Source organism: Petromyzon marinus, chromosome 31 (assembly GCF_048934315.1).
Source record: "Petromyzon marinus isolate PM22_M1 ecotype Great Lakes invasive population chromosome 31, UKy_Petmar_22M1.pri1.0, whole genome shotgun sequence".
In the NCBI taxonomy this organism is placed as follows: domain Eukaryota; kingdom Metazoa; phylum Chordata; class Hyperoartia; order Petromyzontiformes; family Petromyzontidae; genus Petromyzon; species Petromyzon marinus.
In genome coordinates, this window is record NC_133697.1 from 14,122,256 (window position 1) to 14,140,792 (window position 18,537).

The 18,537-nt window shown below is 40.5% G+C and overlaps 1 protein-coding gene across 3 annotated transcripts; it reads right to left on the reverse strand.

The window, feature by feature from the left end:
• Nucleotides 1-365: 365 nt before the first annotated feature.
• On the reverse strand, nucleotides 366-18,107 carry MUS81 (MUS81 structure-specific endonuclease subunit). Of its 3 annotated transcripts, none has more exons than XM_032964149.2 (18): nucleotides 17,839-18,107; nucleotides 17,080-17,241; nucleotides 15,410-15,539; nucleotides 14,905-14,994; nucleotides 13,534-13,616; nucleotides 12,663-12,761; nucleotides 11,569-11,649; nucleotides 11,143-11,231; nucleotides 9,844-10,048; nucleotides 9,037-9,302; nucleotides 8,172-8,296; nucleotides 7,210-7,322; nucleotides 6,379-6,495; nucleotides 5,993-6,088; nucleotides 4,051-4,182; nucleotides 3,104-3,207; nucleotides 2,388-2,471; nucleotides 366-1,672 (listed from the first exon to the last, which is right to left on the reverse strand). In XM_032964149.2, the coding sequence occupies exons 2-18, from the start codon at nucleotides 17,209-17,211 to the stop codon at nucleotides 1,606-1,608; spliced, it is 2,013 nt and encodes a 670-aa protein (XP_032820040.1). In that variant the 5' UTR covers nucleotides 17,212-17,241; nucleotides 17,839-18,107; the 3' UTR covers nucleotides 366-1,605. The 3 variants fall into 3 exon arrangements, with proteins under 3 accessions (XP_032820040.1, XP_032820042.1, XP_032820041.1); XM_032964151.2 differs by having other exon boundaries at nucleotides 17,733-18,107; XM_032964150.2 differs by having other exon boundaries at nucleotides 17,469-18,107.
• Nucleotides 18,108-18,537: the final 430 nt, after the last annotated feature.

Consider the following 18,537-nt stretch of genomic DNA (forward strand, 5'->3'; position numbering starts at 1 on the left):
GTGCTCAATTAAGTGGCACACTATGTCTTATTTCTGAATGTTAAATATTCTTTAACATTAATATGAAAAAATGAGCAACGATAATCACGGTATGATATGCCGATATGAGCAAAATGGCAAATACAATTATCGTTGGTCTTATATCGTAAAATATATAGCAGTATCGCCATGTAGCCTATATATTTATGCCCATATATGTTATTCCACTGAATGGTTCAGAAAAAGCATTATAATCAATATTTTTGAGTTTTCAACGTGCACGTGACAAGAGTTACCAATTACTTCATAATTAGAAATGTGCCAGATTTCACATATTTTAATTGCATATACAAAACACTGTTACAACAACAAAAAACATCGTCCAATTAATACATTTCAAATTTATTGGTACGGTTCCATTGTGCATACAGAATACTTAACATGGCAAAGTACATAATACATGTTCATGTGGCAACATTTAGCTCACAATGTACAGCAGCAGCAGGTGATAAGATATTAATCTGATGGAGTGGGAAAACTCTTTAAAGACTGAATAACTCGTAGAGGCAACATACACAAAGTCATTTACATTCATTACTGAAATATCTTGTCCCTAGCACAACTAAGCAATTGTACTTACTTAGTTCTTAACTTTAGTTCTTACCTTGAAGATTCATTAAGGTTCATTATTTCAACGTGCAGTATGGCCCTAGTTTATTATAAACACACTATTAAACCGATTCCATGGGCTACAAACAGCCAGAGGCATAAGTGTCAAAGGTAGTTCTCATGAATATAGTTTATATTTGTTATACTATGCAACATTATGGCAGCAATGAAAGGCAACACAATGGTGCTTTCGGTTTCACATAGCTGCATGCAGCATGTGACACAATGCACACAGCATCATCCAATCATCTCCCTGGCCTCTATAAACACGCATCACCATGCACACTCGGGTTAGAATGATGCGATGCATATATTCCATCAGTATCCTCAAGCACACAATAATGCAATGTATCACGTGTTTTAAGTAGTCTCCAGGTATAAGTTAATTGGAGGCACTACACTATCCACCGCAATGTAAAGAAAACCCATGGATTCCCGTATCAAATTGCAGCAATTTTTCGGGGCAAACTTAATCAAATTCCTACAGTCAAATGGCAACAATTCATTTGCATCACAAGTGGCAAATCATTCCTCCCTGCGAACACAGGAAGTAGCATCGCAAGCATGGAGTGTCATGCAGCCGTTGCAGCAGTGCAATGCACAGCGCAGCACAACCTTGAGAGCGGCGTTCACAAATAAAAGGCTCGACCACTCACTCCAGAACCGTTGTAGTTACACTCACATTGAACACTCGCTCACAAATGGAGATAGGTTTTTGAATGCACAAAATTTGACTGCGGATCCACAAGAGACCTGCACCTCCCGCAATAAAGCAATGCACGCGTTCCATCAGTCACAAGTATTTCATCACATGAGACGCAAACAAACAGCTGCATGTTATAGACAGCCATCTAGAACTGCCACGAATAAGCAACAGTTTTGTGGAAAAAATATATAAGTTTGAAGAGGTTTGTTTTCTTCACGTAAACAAGGAACAGTGTTGTGATTATATTGCCGTCAGCTCAAAGGCCCAGCTGTGCAGTAGAATCCAGCAATGAGTTTGCTTAGGGCTGGTCCCAGGTTCCTGTGGATCAAGTAACAAAGGACATTAAATGAGTAGATATGTTTACAGCAAAAACTGTCCAGCAAAGCCACTCCAAGCCACTCTAATCTGTGAAATTCCTTTAGAGCTCTCGCTCAGATTTAAACATTGACACCGAATTTACCCGTGTGCAGCATACGACAGCAAACTCGAACATTTACAAGATGTAATCATATGCAGAGCTACAGGTGGAGTGCATACCACTTGCTGCAATTTTATCTGCTCAAAATCAGGTAATATGCAGTCTAAAAACGTCCTTCTTTAGGCATATTGCTATGTTTATTTTTTTATGTGTTTTTTTATTGTTTTATATATATTTTATTCTTTTGTTGTTTCTCTTCAACGTGACTTTACCGAAAAAACGAAGAATATGAATTACTGCAGTCACGAAAGCTTTAAATCAAAATATTGCTATGTTGTTCTGTTTTTAGTAACTTCAGTGTTCTACAAGTACTCAATCCCACTCTTCTGCTTCTTTGTTACATAATACAATGTTTTTATTACTTGCATTCTTAGCTCAACCATGAAGACCATCACGCAGTGAATTCTGAACACGTGACATGTAAACGGTTCATGAATCTGTACATCACCATTGATGCTTGCTCACGACACAAGTCAGGATTCCCAGTAATTCTACACCTCTCATCTCGTTCAATGTCTGTTCGTGGCAAAAACACGTGCCACGTTCATAACTCACCGTTGCAGCTTCCCGCACTTGAAGCTGGCCAGAAGCTTCTCCCTTTCGGTGTCTGTGGAGCACTTTGAGTAGGCCGTCATCAGGCTGGAAGCCACCAGGACGAGGGGGAAACAATGAAAAACTCACAACGTAAGTGCCCAGAATAGCGAGGTTAGGCAGGATAGCCGAAATGCTCCTGAATATAGCAATTAGCGTGTATATGTGTATTTACGATGAATATCCGTATGTATATAAATACAGTAAAACCTTGGATTGCGAGTAACTTGGTCTGCGAGTGTTTTGCAAGACAAGCAAAATTTTAAAATAAATATTAATTTGATAAACGAGCGAGGGTCTTGCAATACGAGTAGTAGTACGTGTACACGCTTTGTCTGCCGAACGTCACGTGGTCACAACTGATATGCGAGTGCTTTGATATACGAGTGCTTTGGATTACAAACACGTTTCCGGAACGAATTATGCTCGCAATCCAAGGTTTTACTGTATATGTTTTGCTTAAAGTAGAGACTGGCCCTTGCCATATCCATAAGGCACTTCGGAAAATGGGTCAGCTCGCCAAGATAAATGTGCCCCATCCCACTGCTCATTTGGGCAAGAGGACAATTATTTGAATTTTTTTTTAAAGACTATACATTTGTAAATTGGTATGTAGTGTGCATTTGTGAATGCAATAATGAACATGCTGTATTTTAGGTGTATGAAGGGCTGGTGAGTACCTTTGTGGGGTGGGGTATTTATCCATGATAGCAATGGCTTTGTCTCCGCTTACGCCACTGAACTGCAGCAACTGCCGTGCGAACACCTCCTGAACGGTTTGAGCCTGCAAAGCCACAAAAAACAAGTAGACTTAAAGCATCGAGGTGAACGGGTAGCTCAGAGGGCTAATGTCCACATCACAGCATTACACCAACGAGAGTGGCCACCAAACACAAAACAGTTTACATTCATTTGCTTGAGTTTGATTAACTCAGGCAAAACAATGCAATCTGCCAACCCTAGGTTTTAGGGTGCTCAGATATGATTCATTTTAAAGCACGTAAACCCAAATGAGGCCCACCAGTGAAATAACAAGTGTTATCTTAATCCGCGTAAATAATAATTTTGCCTTGTTATAATTCAAAACGAGGAAGGCGTATATATACTTTCTAAAACCAGTGGCCTGTAGTCTGACTTAAATATAATAAACTGCTAAGGGAGTGCATTACTTGATGCTGCACCACTTTGGAGAGTAGGTTACTGTTACACAAGTGACTAAACAGTAAAAAATCATAAAAACAAATTAATTTTACAATAAGTGTTCATGATAAATGGCACAAACATGGCTGTGAAAACACTGTGTGAACGTGGAAATGAAAGGCTGTATGTCTACGGTTTTTGAATTAGCTAACAGTGTTATATTTAGTGTACCACTTTCACACAAACACGTGAACGTGTGGCATTAGCAGGCGGCAGTTATGACGCAATGGCTCCCCTTCACCTTATTGCTGGTGAAAAAAACCTGCTGTCTCCTTCACTAACCTCAAGGCAAAACTGTCAAGACAATGCAATTCAAGCCACTTAGCCAAGTCGTGATTCTGGCCCAATATCTCGTGAAGCTTCGGCAAACAACGGTGACCTTATTTGACTTTGTCAACTAAATGTTGCACTCGGGCATGGTGCATACTTTGTTTTTGGCGGCTCCCTGGTTGAACTCGGAAAAGGTGATGAGTGGGAGTGAATCGTCCACAGAACAAGTGCAGTCAGCTGGTAGCAGAGCTCTCCTCTCCTCCTTTGTACAGCTCATCAGCGTCTTGCTCTGCCAACGTGTAACAAATTGACCTCGGGTCCACATCACTTCATCGTTATCATTCATATTTAATATAAAAACAGATTTAGATAAGTTAGACATTCAAACCACACAGTATCATGGACAAATCAATAACATCCTCCTGTAAAGACTGTTCTTAGATTTTGAAGTACAACAATTCCCCATTTTTATTTTTCGATTTAGAGCTTTCGTGACTGCAGGGAGTCATCTTGTTGGTTCTTTCAGTAAAGTAACGAAGAAAGGAAATAATAAAATAATAAAAATTTAAACATTATACAATTAAATTATCACGATGTTTCGGCCACAACACAAGTAGCCTTCCTCAGATGAAGAAACATAATTGTCGGGACGACAGCGCTCCAATGAACACTGCTAAGCTTGGCAGCGTCTTTTAAGCTGGGTGGGAGGAGCAGAGCGCCTTGACAAAGGAGTTTACATATCAACAGAAGAATTTAGCATTGAAGTAGCTGTGTTAATGTGAGAGATTAGCAGGATGTTAAAGTCAGAAATTAGCAAGTAACTGGGAGATTAGCATGATGTTAATGTGAGGAATTTAGCATGTAACTGGTCACGGAAGTAGCTATGTTAAAGTCAGAGTTTACATATCAACAGAAGCATTTAGTATATTGACGCTAAAGAACTGCAACCACCCAACTATCATGCAATAAACCGATTACTTTATGTTAATAGCTCAGCTTATTGGAGAATATATTACTTTATGTTAATAGCTCAGCTTATTGGAGAATATATTGAGTACATTGATTATATTGATATAGTTTATATTTAGTTATTTCACATCGGTTTATTGTATGATAGTTGGGTAGTTGCAGTTCTTTAGCGTCAATATGCTAAATGCCTCTGTTGATATGTAAACTCTGACTTTAACATAGCTACTTCCGTGACCAGTTACATGCCAAATTCCTCACACTAACATCATGCTAATCTCCCAGTTACATGCTAATTTCTGACTTTAACATCCTGCTAATCTCTCACATTAACACAGCTACTTCAATGCTAAATTCTTCTGTTGATATGTAAACTCCTTTGTCAAGGTGCTCTGCTCCTCCCACCCAGCTTAAAATACGCTGCCAAGCTTAGCAGTGTTCATTGAAGCGCTGTCTTTCCGACAGTTCTGTTCCTTCACCTGAAGAAGGCTACTTGTGTTGTGGCCGAAAAGTCGTGATAATTTTATTTTATTATGTTTTGTTTTATTATTTCCCTTCTACGTGAGTTTACCGTAAGAACCAAGAAGAACAATTCCCCAGTTTACGTCGGGGATGTGTTCCTGAAAGGTACAACGACGAATACCGAAACGACGTCAATCAAAGTGGTTTACAGGGTCGGTGGTAGAGGCAAAGGCTGAGAGGCGACGGATAATGAGAAAGGATGGATGATGCTGTCAGCGACGTGAGTGTGCGTTGAGGCTTCGGAAATCATATCGTGGTATTTATAAAGTGACAATGTATTTGCAAAACAACACAAAAGGGGGAGACGTAAATCGGGTTATAACTGCACTGTATTTTATCACTTTTGGTATTTTTTGTAAATTACTGCAGTTGGGTGCACTGGTATTCTTGTCAAATGTCACTTTTTTTTCTCAATGTAGGATTTGCTACTTTACCCACACCTCTGATTATCACGCTTGGCTACGTACGGTTTGAAGGAAGTTCAACAAATATACATCAATGTGTAACTTTACACATGAATGTGCCTAATAAGTGAGAATGTGGTCGAATGCGCTGAGGTTGTCAGGAATGTCCGCTGAGTACAGAAACCACGGACGGTGTGAGGTCCTCACCGCATACGCGTTGTGCAGATAGCGCGTCATGATGGTGAGGTAAGCTGCTGACTCCCGTATGTCCCGGGTGCGTTTAATGAAGAAGTTATCCACCACCTGAACAGAAATAAACAATACAATCCCCAGCTCAGCACCGTGGACTACTGGAGAAATGCCCTGAATCAGCATCTTTTCCTGGTGTGGCATAAGACTGTGAGAAATTGAGTCATTGGCTTGTCTGAAGTGTCAGCGACACTGGACGGACTAAGAGCCGATGGAGGTCTTTTAAGAACATGTCTGAAGGACAATAAATGATACACAATATCATTTTTTTTAATAAAAAGTAAAATGTTTATATTCTTGTTTTTCCCACGCATGGGACAGGAGGAGCATGTGGTGACTCTTGCCTGTGTGTTGACCACGGCTTGCTGAAGAGTAGACTCTGGGAGGCTCATGTGTTGAGCCTTCTTGAAATCCTCCACCAAATAAATCCAGTTCCTCAGCCCGCACTTCTTCAGACGGAACTGTCAGGCAAGAAGCAAATGGATAAACAATATACTCTAATACCGAGTGACTTTACATCCCGGCTGTAGATCTTACTTTGAAGCAATGCCTTTATTCAGATCGGAACTTTTAAAACAAATTATCATATTTGCAACATATAGCTGAAAAATATAATAATGATATGTAAATTCCAATTTGGGATTCCGGTAATGATGCGGGAAATTAGCACTTTTAAAAAGAGAGTGCAGTTTACTAATTTAATACGGATATTATGCAAGTTAACTACTGTATGGGCAACTGTAAATTTGGTCAATACAATGGCCATTCAGCTATCCAGCAACCCAAATGAAAACAAATGAAAACAACATTATAGGCTGTAATTGATGTATTCGTCAATGGCAATATTAAATTTGAGAAATATGTCAAACCAATATCCTGCATTGACATATGGAAACATGATGATTAATACTCTATCATGCCTTTATGTTTTATAAATTGAACTCTCACTCTGGAAAATAATCAATAACATTGTTATTGATTGATCAGAATTAATTTAGATTTACAGCAAAAATGTTACATTATCCCCTCAATATTACATTTACAATTATAAATATTAGCATAACTTCATGAACAACATGTGATCGTACTGGTTAGCCAAAAGCCACCGCTGCAAAGATGATCAGAGTTTGCATCATGGTTTATGAAAACCAACGTATAGGTGACTATCAACTGACCTTTTGCTCCTTAAAGCGCCCATCGATGATGCTGCCACAGAGGTCATCCATCCGCTTCCGCTCCACGATGTAGTCAAGCACCAGCTCCCTTGCCGCCGGCACCTTCAACTGGCCTGCAAGAATTCAGTCATTATTGGAATTTGAAATGTTCTGAGCCATGGTTACAATAGTTAGCACAATGGACTTGCACTCAACGAATGTTCATGGTGGCAGAAAAACCAACACCACCAATTGTTAGCCAACTGTTCCAAGGCACGCAAGCCCACGGCAGCTTAGAACATAGCAGACCTCACTGGTTTATTTGTTCAGAAGATGTGCCACTTAATTGTCTCATCATAATCCTACCAAGTAAAGAACTGATCACACCTCTGATAACACAAGCCACAGCCAACCAGACTTCTGTATTTCAGAATCAGGTGAATTATCCAAGTAACATTTACCAGTCATCCTAAGGCTGTACTCATGCCACACCACTGAGACCAGTGTTATCCCCAGTCCCAACAATAATTTACAGCACCGTGAAAAAACATTGATTATAAATTGTTTCTGACATTTGAGCAGCTAAAACATTAGTGTAAAGTGACGAGTATTTGAGGCAAGCATAATTTCTACTGCGGCATTTAAATTAAATATTGTTAACTCCATGTCTACCAAAAAGACAGCAACTATCCAAAGATCACAACAGCATGGAGAGACATCGAATTATTTTTGCTTGGTGTGTGTAGGGAGGGAACTCGCCCGAGAGGACGTCCATCCCGGAGATGAAGCGATGAAATCAGCTAGTGTGCAGGAGCTAGATGAGTTGTATTGCGAGACTGTAATAGATGGCAGAGATATGGGAAGGCCTTCAGCCATCAGCAGATAAATGATGACCGCTGTTGAAGACGATGCATTGAAAAGGACATTGTGTCTTTTAGTCATGCAAACACAGCTGCGGCCAGAAGCAAGGCCCACAAACAAACCAGGGAGAGGGTGCACACGCTCCTGAGCGGCCCACACGAAGTCACCCACGTTCAACTTCCGCACATCGAACTGAACTCCGTTCTTTTTTAGCTCGTTCACCAGATCCTGCTTCCTTGATCCAGGCCTGAGAACAGAGGGGGAGCCAATGCGCAACATAAGTTGGCAACATTTTCAGAAATATGCTAATTACGGTCAGACCATCTCCCAATGCTGAGATGAGCATTGGGAGGTGATCAACTCCAAAAGTGTATGCATGTATGTAGAGCCTATTTTACACCGTACGTAGCCAACCGTGCACTAATTGGTGGACCTGAACCAGCGGTTACACATTCCCCGGAGGCGTCAATCCTACGAGAAGCACTGAGGGCTTTCCAACAAGAGGTAATCTTATTATCAACCCCAAAAGGGGTGAAGCATGACCAGGATTTGAACTCACAACCATCATCAAACTTTATTTATCCAAGTTGAAGAATTCAAGTGATATTCACAAGGAAATTCTGGTAAACTCCTTTGAAAGTTGGAATGCTTGTACTTTTTAGACAAGTTCTATTCAAATTGTGGATATGTCACACCACCGGAACACAATAATGCATACTTTGTGAATGACGTAACAGGAACAACTGTTACATTGCACTTTGTTAATGCCAAATGGAAAATTCCTTATCGGTAGTAAGAATCACATCACCAACAGCATTATCTATTATCTATGAACTGTTAAAAAAGCAGCCTTTCGATATATCCAGCAAAATAACAAAATGCACCCACGATTAGCACACGTGGCGACGTGTGGTGCGAAAGAAGTTCAACATATACACACACAAACATGCACAATGTATTTAAAAAATGAATCAGCTGTCCACGTACCCAGTGGTTTCGATGACATCAACGCAAAGAATAATGTCGAACTCTCCCGGACGTAGAGTGATGTCAGGCACGGCAGTCTTAGGCTGGGATGGTGGAAAACCTTCTCGGGGTTCCATATCACGAGAGTCTTCCGTTGCCCGAGAACTGGGCAATGGTTCCCAGGGAAGGTAGTCACGGTATGCAGCCACCGTCTCCTCCTGCGCAGCAACGCACCTGGCCGGTACGGAAAGTGGTGCCTTCGTCGCGACCGCTGTTGTCCACGTTTCCTGTATTTATGATCAGCAAACATTTCCATTGATCAGAGTTGATTTAAAAGGGATCGTTTCAATAGCATATTTTTGAACGCATTAACGCAAGACAACACATCCACCATATACAAAAGTATTTTTTTATTGTAGATAAGTCTTAATTGTGCAAGATCATCGTCGTCAGATATTGTCTTTCCACTGCTGGATAAAGGCCTACACACACTACCGCGATCCATCTCATTGCTGCACATGAACTGTTCATCCTCTTGGATGCATTCCCTCTATATAGGTACCATACGAGCATTATATATTTTAAGATGTTTTTTATTTCATACTTTCGATAACTGCATTCTCAACATTTAATCATATCACTGGGGGACGGTGAATCATTACACCCTAATTATCTTAATCAACTCTAACGTGCTTAATACATCATCCAAATACCCACCTGTCATCAAAATGCACCCAGTCCTATGTCATACTAGGAGTAAACAAAGAAATACCTTGTCAATATATGTTAATGAGCAGTTAATCAATGCAATCACACATAAGATCGTACCTTTGTACCAGTGGCACCCCCTTCTGCTCCCAAATCCTCGTCCGATTCTGTGAGGTCAATGGCGCCATCCGCGGCCGGGTACAGTCCCACGGTTTCCAAAGCGGTTGTCACGTTATCACTTCCCATTCTTGTCTGCTTACCTTGCAGAACCTCCGCACAGTCTAACCTCCGTGCCAGCTCAATGCCCTTATCTGTGATAAAATACCTGCAAATGGGACATTAAATGAAGTGAAAAAAGTGGCTTGCAATCGTTTGTTTTATTATTAAATCCCCACCCCCCACTACTTTCGCCAATATCAAAACGTACATGCATATGCTTATGCATGTTGTACAGACATAAAAACGAAATATATATATATCCCTTAAATATTGGCAACATCATGTGTAGGAGCCATCTTACTCATGCCATTGTACAACTACCAATGGCATGAGCTTCAAGTAGACCGATGGCAATAATTGGAGATAAACTAATTTTATTAAGTCGTAAAAGTCATTGGTTATAAAGAATGCACATCCTGACCATGCTCATTAAGATCTCAAGTATTTGTGAAATTAATTAAATTCAATCTTCAATCGACCAATATATATTATTGAACGGGTTAGAAGTCCACTAATATTCAACAATATTTCTGTATATGCATGGTACTGTTATTGATGTGTGAAACTAATTTTACCTATTTAAATGAACGTTTCTCAAATATATCAGCATCTTTTTGGTTTGTCTATTTTTGACTAAAAAGGGCCGTGTATCTGACCTTCACTTTAAAAGTCCCAGCCTTCACCTGAAAACCACAGAGACTAGATTAAGACTAGGAGCCTCAACATCAGAGCTGCAGTTTGGGCAACTCTGTGCACAATTGGGCATTTTTTTAAAAGCTGCTTTGAAACGTAAATCAGAAAAACAACCTGATATAAATAAAATAAAATCCTTTTTGGGCTCCTCTCTGGAAAAAGTATGCCAGGAGTTTAGGTGCTATTTGCTGAAAAAGATATTGAATTACCTTGCTCAGCCTTGGCCTAGCCTCAGATATTATCACATATTGTATATTACTTGTTAAATCTAGATTGAAAACTCCTTTTGTTAGAACTGCTTTTTGTGTTTAGTTTATTGTCCTTCCCCCGCACCTCCGATTAGCACCGTTGGCTACGCACGGCACGAAAGAAGTTCAACATACATACATATGGTATTAGAATAAAAGGGGAATTGATTTATGCAGGTTCCTGTAAACATGGCTGAAATCGTTTAACAGCAAACAAAAATGAATGCTTTTATAAACGTGTCTGCGTGACTGTTCTCACTTGGCGGGATTGCTACACTTCTCCACAAGGCCTTTGCTGATGAGGGTTTTCATGGACGACCACGCAGAGTGACGCATTTCTGCGTCGGGCTGTTTTGGAGAAACAGCGGCAAAAAGTTATTTTAAAAATGTTTTTTCATGCACAAACATTATGAATTTACAGTGAGCAGAAACTAGCAAATATGTACACTAGGGCTATAACATTCATATAATACAATCCTGATGCAACAACTGAGCTTTCTAATCTACCATATCTATTGTCATAGAAAAAAAACTCTGCCTGTTATTGTCTGCGTGTTATTTCTCCAAACATAGAAAAAAACACACGAAGAGCATTCTGGTCTCTAATTCTCTTTCTCCTGTTGCCCTGATGAGGGGGAGAGTCAGTGGTGCACACGATGAAGTTAAGTGATGCTGGCCCTCTTACAGCAAAGAAGGATTTTTCACAGTGAGGTTGGGCTTCCTGCTGAAGCTCAGGTTTGGTCATGAAGTATTTTCCATCCGGTTTCTATTGAGAAACGAATCAAACACAAAGCATTAATAACAAAATTACAATGCAATATGGATTATGTCCAGGTGGCACAGTGGTTAAGGCTTATCATTATGAGGTTGAGTCAGAATCAGCCCTTCATCCCTCTGGGGGTCACTAAATAAATACCACATTGTGGGACGTCAACAGAGGATGTCTTATTTACTCACCCTGTCATAAGAAAATCTCCTCCCTGTGGTTACTGCTCCAGGGCTATGACCTGGAGGTGAGCTCATTTAAGTAGTAAACTATTTTGACTTGGACTCTTTTTAAGCATCTTATAAGTGACTTCATGATGAAGTAATTTGGGGAATCCATACTCTTTGGTTCTTTCGGTAAAGTCACGTAGGTATAAAATAAAATAAATCACGACGTTTCGGACGCAACACAAGCGTCATGATTTATTTTATTTTATACCTACGTGACTTTGCCGAAAGAACCAAAGAGTATGGATTCCTGCAGTCACCAAAGCTTCAAATCAAGATTAATTTGGGGAAATTATCAAAAAAATACTTTCCTATGTGAAGGAAGTTTCTCCACTGCACGGCCGAAGTGAACGTTCCACAACGCTTAACTCATGCTTTCAACCCAGGAGTCAACACCTGACTGGAGTTTGGACTCTAAACCTTGTACAAGGAACTCTGCCACAGCTCAGGAGCTCTGCTATAATTAACCACCAGAATAATAATAATAAACATAATGAAATGATTATGTTTTAAAATGTGTTAAGAGCAGTACTGCCATCCACAAAAATGTTGTGCTAGCAACTGACTCCATTAATTATGTGCGCGCTTTAACTCAAGACGTATAATTTATTTAAATAGGATTTAGTATACATTAAATGGTCATTTATATTGTTCTTATATTTTATCCACGAATGCCTTCGTGATCACAGCCCAGTGGGTTTGTTGAGTTTCAAAATCTATGTGTATACAACCCCGCTACACTGACATTCATTCCATCTGCTACAATGTGAACTCGGCACTACGTACCTGCTTCTCCCAGTAAAGAGCCATGATCAGCGCATATCCACATGATGACTTCTTAGGGGTGTAACCTTTTTCATTTGTCCCCTCCACCCGGGTCCGCTTCTGTACAATGCAAACATCAACAAGTCGGCTATCTTAAGACCAACACTCTAAAGCATTTCTGCCTATCTTTATGCAAAAAACCCTAAACAATTGCACAGCCAACATTTTACTTCCAGAGTCTTTGTCTGACAATGTCACCCATTCTTAGGTATTGTGCAATGCAATCACAATTATGCCTGGGCTATTCTGCCTGGTAGCACAATGCTAGGTGCCATACCAATACCTGTTTCTCTTCCAACCTCCAGTCAATGCCGTAGGTATATAGAGATGTATTAAATGGCTAAAAGTGAATATTATTGGTGCTTTAAGTGTTTCTTTGATAATTTGTGCCGCTATAAAACTACCATATTATTCCATTATAGTGTTTATTGAGTAAAATCAGTATACAGTACACGTAAAATGTAGGGGTAGCACATGATACTGATGATTCCTTGTCATGGTGGTAATGGTAGGCAGCTGTAATCTAGGGTAGAAAGCTACACTGTATCAATGATCTGATAAGCATAAAATATCCATGCAGTTTACAAGTTACTTTACGAAACCCAACTTAGAAAAAGTCCCAATTTTAATGGTGAAGATCCAATGGCTACTAATTTTAGCTTATAGTATTATATAACAGACATACAATGTAAACACGTGGCATTTGAAATATGTGGACCGTGTCTCCTGAAATCTATTAAAATGTTCCCCTAATAAAACTTTGCTTACTCAAAATCCAAATATGCCATGCGTTCCAGTCCTGTTTGATGCGAGCTCTGAGTGGGGTGCTTACCAGTGGGGGTGCGTCCCTGGTGGAAGGTGCATCATCGCTGCTGCTCGTGCTGCGAGAACTTGGCAGTATTACGTTCTTGGGATCTGGCATGAGCAGTAGGCAGATATTAATTAATTAGCGGGGCAATGGATGGCTTGCTCGCCTGCACTTTCACAGTTTTAAACTGAACATTAACCCAATGAAGGCATTGTTCTCATGAAAGAGTCACGTTGTCTTCAACAATACATTCCACTCCAGTAACACTCATTTTATCTGCAATAAAAGCAGATCGTGTGATTGTGCAGATTATACATTCTCGCGTTGTCCTTGTACAGTGTAATAATCGCCAATGTGGGTATTGGTTTTGTATTGTTGTAGAGATCAAATGTTTAAAGTCAAGCTGGCAATAAAGAAGAAGAGCAGAGGGTCATTGTTTTGTAGACTTTAAGCAAGGACCAGTTGTTCTGTTTAGATAGAAGAGCTACAGGAACTTTTAGTGTAAAGGCATTCCAGGAAAGATGAAGCTTGTTTTTCCACCACTTAGTTCAGTCATATTTGACTATGTACTAGCTGAAGCACCATGAGGAAAAGGGGTAATTTGCAAATGAGAAACCAGGAGTATGCAAATTATGTAGTATTGTTTGTCAGCTCGGACTCCGGCTGGGGCATTGCTGGAGTTCTTGGTGGTTTTCAGTTGATTGCAGTAGTTATGGATAGGGGTGTATTTTCTTATCACAGGAATCAGTGGGAAGTGACAATTTAGAGGCACTTTAGGACTGTGCATTTAGGTAGCACGTTGCATAATATAGGTGGTTTTGAGAAAGTCAAGAGATATTTAATTATATGGATGGATTTTGAGGAACAGCGTACATCACTCTAGATGTATAAAGATGCCAATTTTAGAATGACAAGATGGATGTTTGAAATAGGAGTAAGGAATTTAAGAAAGATGCTGGAAAAGCAGCACGTGGATTTTAAACACATGTGCATATGGGGGATTCTAATAATTTAATGGGAAGATAAGGTAAGCAACTTTAAAGTTCAGAATAAAGCCAATTGATGTTTAGGTGCATTCAGAAAGAAGACCTTGTAAAGAGTGATAGGCACAGGATGGATGAAGGACATTGAAGCAAAAGTCAAATTGGGGCATACAGAAAATTTATGAAATGGTCAGATGTCGGCGAGGCAACAACTTACAGGACCTCGAAGCAGGTGATGGTGAGGTGTGGTGCAATCAATAGCATTGGCCGTAATGTCCTCTTCCGTCTAACATACTATAGATGTCTTAATTTGGATAACACTGATAATTAATTAATGAACACTGAGACATGTTTACCTTTAAATATAATACACTCCTTGAAATAAAGACACGTAAAATGTTGTTTACCATACCTCTATTCGATCCAGATTTTTGTGACTTGGCTTTTGTAGGGCCTGCTACATCTGCCATAGGCTTCAGGTTGTGTATTGAAGCATCAGATCCTGATATGTGACAGGACAATAACACAAGTGCTAATTAAAAAACACACCAACATTTTAATCCCACAATTTAAAAACACAATCAATTCATATCAATATGAATTACATAAAATATGCATTGCTGATAATCTTTACTTTTCTAAACAGATATTTCCTAAAATATTATCCAACCTCAGTGAAACTCCTGCAATGTATAATTTTCTAATTAGCAAAATGTTTAATCTGTGTGAGCTTGGATACTTGATCCTCCGTTATCCAGAGATCCACAAAGTTTAACATATTTTACAGGTTGAGAGGAGATTCCGAAAACATAAAAGCAATAGAATTGAGATGTATTGGGGCTTTCCAAATTGGCAGAAGCAACATTCCGTAGCAGCCCGGATGGCTGCTGTAAATTATGTGCATCTCAGGGGCTGACCATGCTCAGCGTTGTATTCGGCCAACTTCTGATCCAGCATCTTGCAGATTCCATCTCCAAAGTTCTGTAGAATTTTTGCCTCCTTGCCATTCTGCAGGGGTAGTGGGTATTTCTTCAAAGAGCTCAGTGCCTGTGCAGAAAAGTTAAACTTTAAGTAAATACCACCTACAAAATAAAAAAGTGAAAAGAAAATCACTATCTTCCTGCTGAAAAAGGAGTGGGACCTTTGCTATTCTCCATTGGTGTCTTAGACCCACTGTTAATCATTACACATTCCTTTGGTGGTATTCAACCTCAACATTCACTATCGGTTGCTTGTAAAGTTAAGTACTTTGTGGCACTGCGTAAGAATGCTCAAATCGTAGTGTAAGCTGAGTTCTAATGCTGTTTTATGGATAAATAATCCCCAAATCAGTATATTTATTTAGACTGGAGGAATGATCTATAAAGCTCTTTTTCACATTTGTCTAGTAGAGGCGGGTCAGAAAGTTACAAAAACAAACGATACATAAAACCTACAGGAGTGCAATTTCAATCCTCGGTCAATAAAACTATAACCAATTTGTAAGGAGCCAATAGCTAATACCGCGCATTTGGTTGGTGAAGTGAACACATCCGCATATTTGCAAAAAGCCCCATTGTTAGTAAAATCAAACATTTTTACATTCCATCACGAAACTTTGTATTATTGTAATCCGTAAATGAGAAGCATTGAAATGCAAATAGTGCACGTAGTTTTGGGAAGCGGAAGTATAGCACAATTGCATTTTTCCAGTAACCAGGTCTTTACGAACTTGTGAACGGACAGGAATGCCCTCATTGCATACCTGTCGACCCATACGGTTTACCCCTTATTCTTGTACAGGGAATTTGAGTTTACAGGTCCATACGGCGTACAGCCGTTTCATTACGGGCAATTTCTGTTGTCTATTTATTTGTGTTTCTCCCTTGCGATGGGACTTTGTAGGATGAACGTTGAGATTTATAACGGCACGGGGTGACCAATAAGGTCTGAATTGGTCTGTAATAAGGTTGGGCACTGATAATGAAGGGGTTGACAGCTATTTCATTCTAAGTTGTTTCCTAAATTCAAATAACCGCGACATTCATTGTCTAAAGTGACTATTAGACGGATTGTCAATGTACATTGTGACAAGTTGAGTGATGTACTGTACCTCACGAATGGAATGCATAATTATGCAGTGTCGATCGCTCAGGGCACACAATGCACTTACTAAACAATGTTCTATTTTAGCTGCTGTGGAGAGTGATATTTGATCCGGTCCCAGTTTTCACCAACTAAAACCATGAAACTAAAACTATTACTGAGCTATTGTTATTTTACCAGGTATAGACCCCACTGAGCTATATAGCTCTTATTCAGAAGCGACCTGGCCACACACGATAACTCAACGAAAGCGGCTTACCACGTGGAAATGTAAAGCGGCCAAAATACTCTCTCTCTCTAAACGCGTGGCGTCGGCTCTAAATGTGGAGGGGAAAATCCACGAGGAGATGAGACCACGCAAACCCCAACAGGCGTCAAGGGTCGAGATCGAACGCCCCACACACACACACAGACGCGTCTCCTTGCAACGCCCGCAGAGAGGGCCCCAAACTACCTCGCCGCAACCGCGGTGCGCCCCGTCACACGTGTACCTAACTCGTACCTTCTGGTAGACGAAGTGAGACTTCTTGCCCTTGGAGGCCGCCTCGTCGCGCAGTTCGGTGAGCCACCTCACGAAGAGGGCATTGGGCCCCGACGCTGGCACGCGGCCCTTGGCTCGACCCGCTTCGTCCATCGCCCACGAAGCCTTTGACCCAGCACCGCGCTGAGAGGAAGCAGAGAGCTCGTTTGACCAACGCGATCGAACTCAACTGCGGATCTGTAATACTTTACACGACAAACGTGTGCGGGGCGCCCGTAGCAGCTTGACTTCATAAGGCCCGCGGACACGTGACGCCTTAGACTTCCGAACGTTATTCAATTGTCTCCGCAAAAGGATTTGTCGCAGTTGTGTGCTGCTGCTGCAACATTTCCACTTGACGATGTGCTTACTTCGCCGTGATGTATGTGATAACCGGGTCGCTTCTGAAAAAAAAGCTATATGCATATAGCTTAGTGGGCTTTACTTGATAAAAGAAATAAAATATAGTTGAGTTTAGTTAATCTCAGAAACATGCCATCATGAGCAGCAATGCCAATGGAATTTCGACGAGCTCGTAAACCGTGGCCGTGAATCACCGCCATAAAATCGTGTATTAGGAAATTATCTTGGGATCCACGTGGAAACTTAATGGACGAGGTAAAAGTGAGACGTACGCCCTTGTACTTTGACAAACACCACGCAGTAGGAGTGAAACTTTAATTCACTGAAACGCCCGCAGATTCTGAGGCTCCCTGCCGAGTTCGCCCGCCAGAGGCCTACCCTAGGCTCCCGGCGGGAAATCCAGGCAACGGTCTCTTGCTCCCACGGAGTAAGCTTTACAGCTGCAGTGGATTCGCAGACGCATTATCTCAAAAAACAAGTTTATTGTTTTTGTTACAGTAATAACACGACACATGAACCTCAACAATACAAATCCTGAATATATATTTTTGGGGCTTATTTGCGTCACATCATTACGCTAACATTTTAAACGACCGGGGATGACGCAAGACGTAACCGCCGTCGATTCCAGAATCGATAAAAAAAGTGAAAGTCTACGGAATCGAATCGTCAATCTCAACATCGAACAAATGTACATCATTAGACCTCCTTTGCCAGTACCAAAATATAATAATCGGGTTTTTCCCCTTTTTTCTGGCAACAAAACTGAAACCTTTTTACAAGGATTCATGTCTGCATTAACCACAATACCTGAAGTCAAATTGCAAACAAAAAACATACTATGATAATATATGCATTGTCCTTAAACTGATTGGTCCACACCAAAGGACGGCTTTCTTTTGAGCCTCGACCCAATTGGTGCTCGACCAGATGACGCCTTTTGGCCTTTTGGCCAAAAGCGTCGACCTGCTTGTCAGTTTTGATGTAGTTTCCTTATTCACCAAAGTTCCTGTACCTGACACCATCACAATCATTGAAGACTTGGTTCATCAAGGACTAAACACTGAGGTACCCCCC

What these genes read in the sequence shown, in the direction of transcription:
- MUS81 (XM_032964149.2), bottom strand. Translation starts at nt 17,211, where the DNA reads ATGGACGAAGCGGGTCGAGCCAAGGGCCGCGTGCCAGCGTCGGGGCCC. An exon ending in GTGAAAAATCCTTCTTTGCT is followed by an intron (nt 11,232 to 11,568) that starts GTAAGAGGGCCA and finishes TCTCCAAAACAG; the next exon opens with CCCGACGCAGAAATGCGTCA. An exon ending in AGGGAGCCGCCAAAAACAAA is followed by an intron (nt 3,208 to 4,050) that starts GTATGCACCATG and finishes GTGGCTTTGCAG; the next exon opens with GCTCAAACCGTTCAGGAGGT.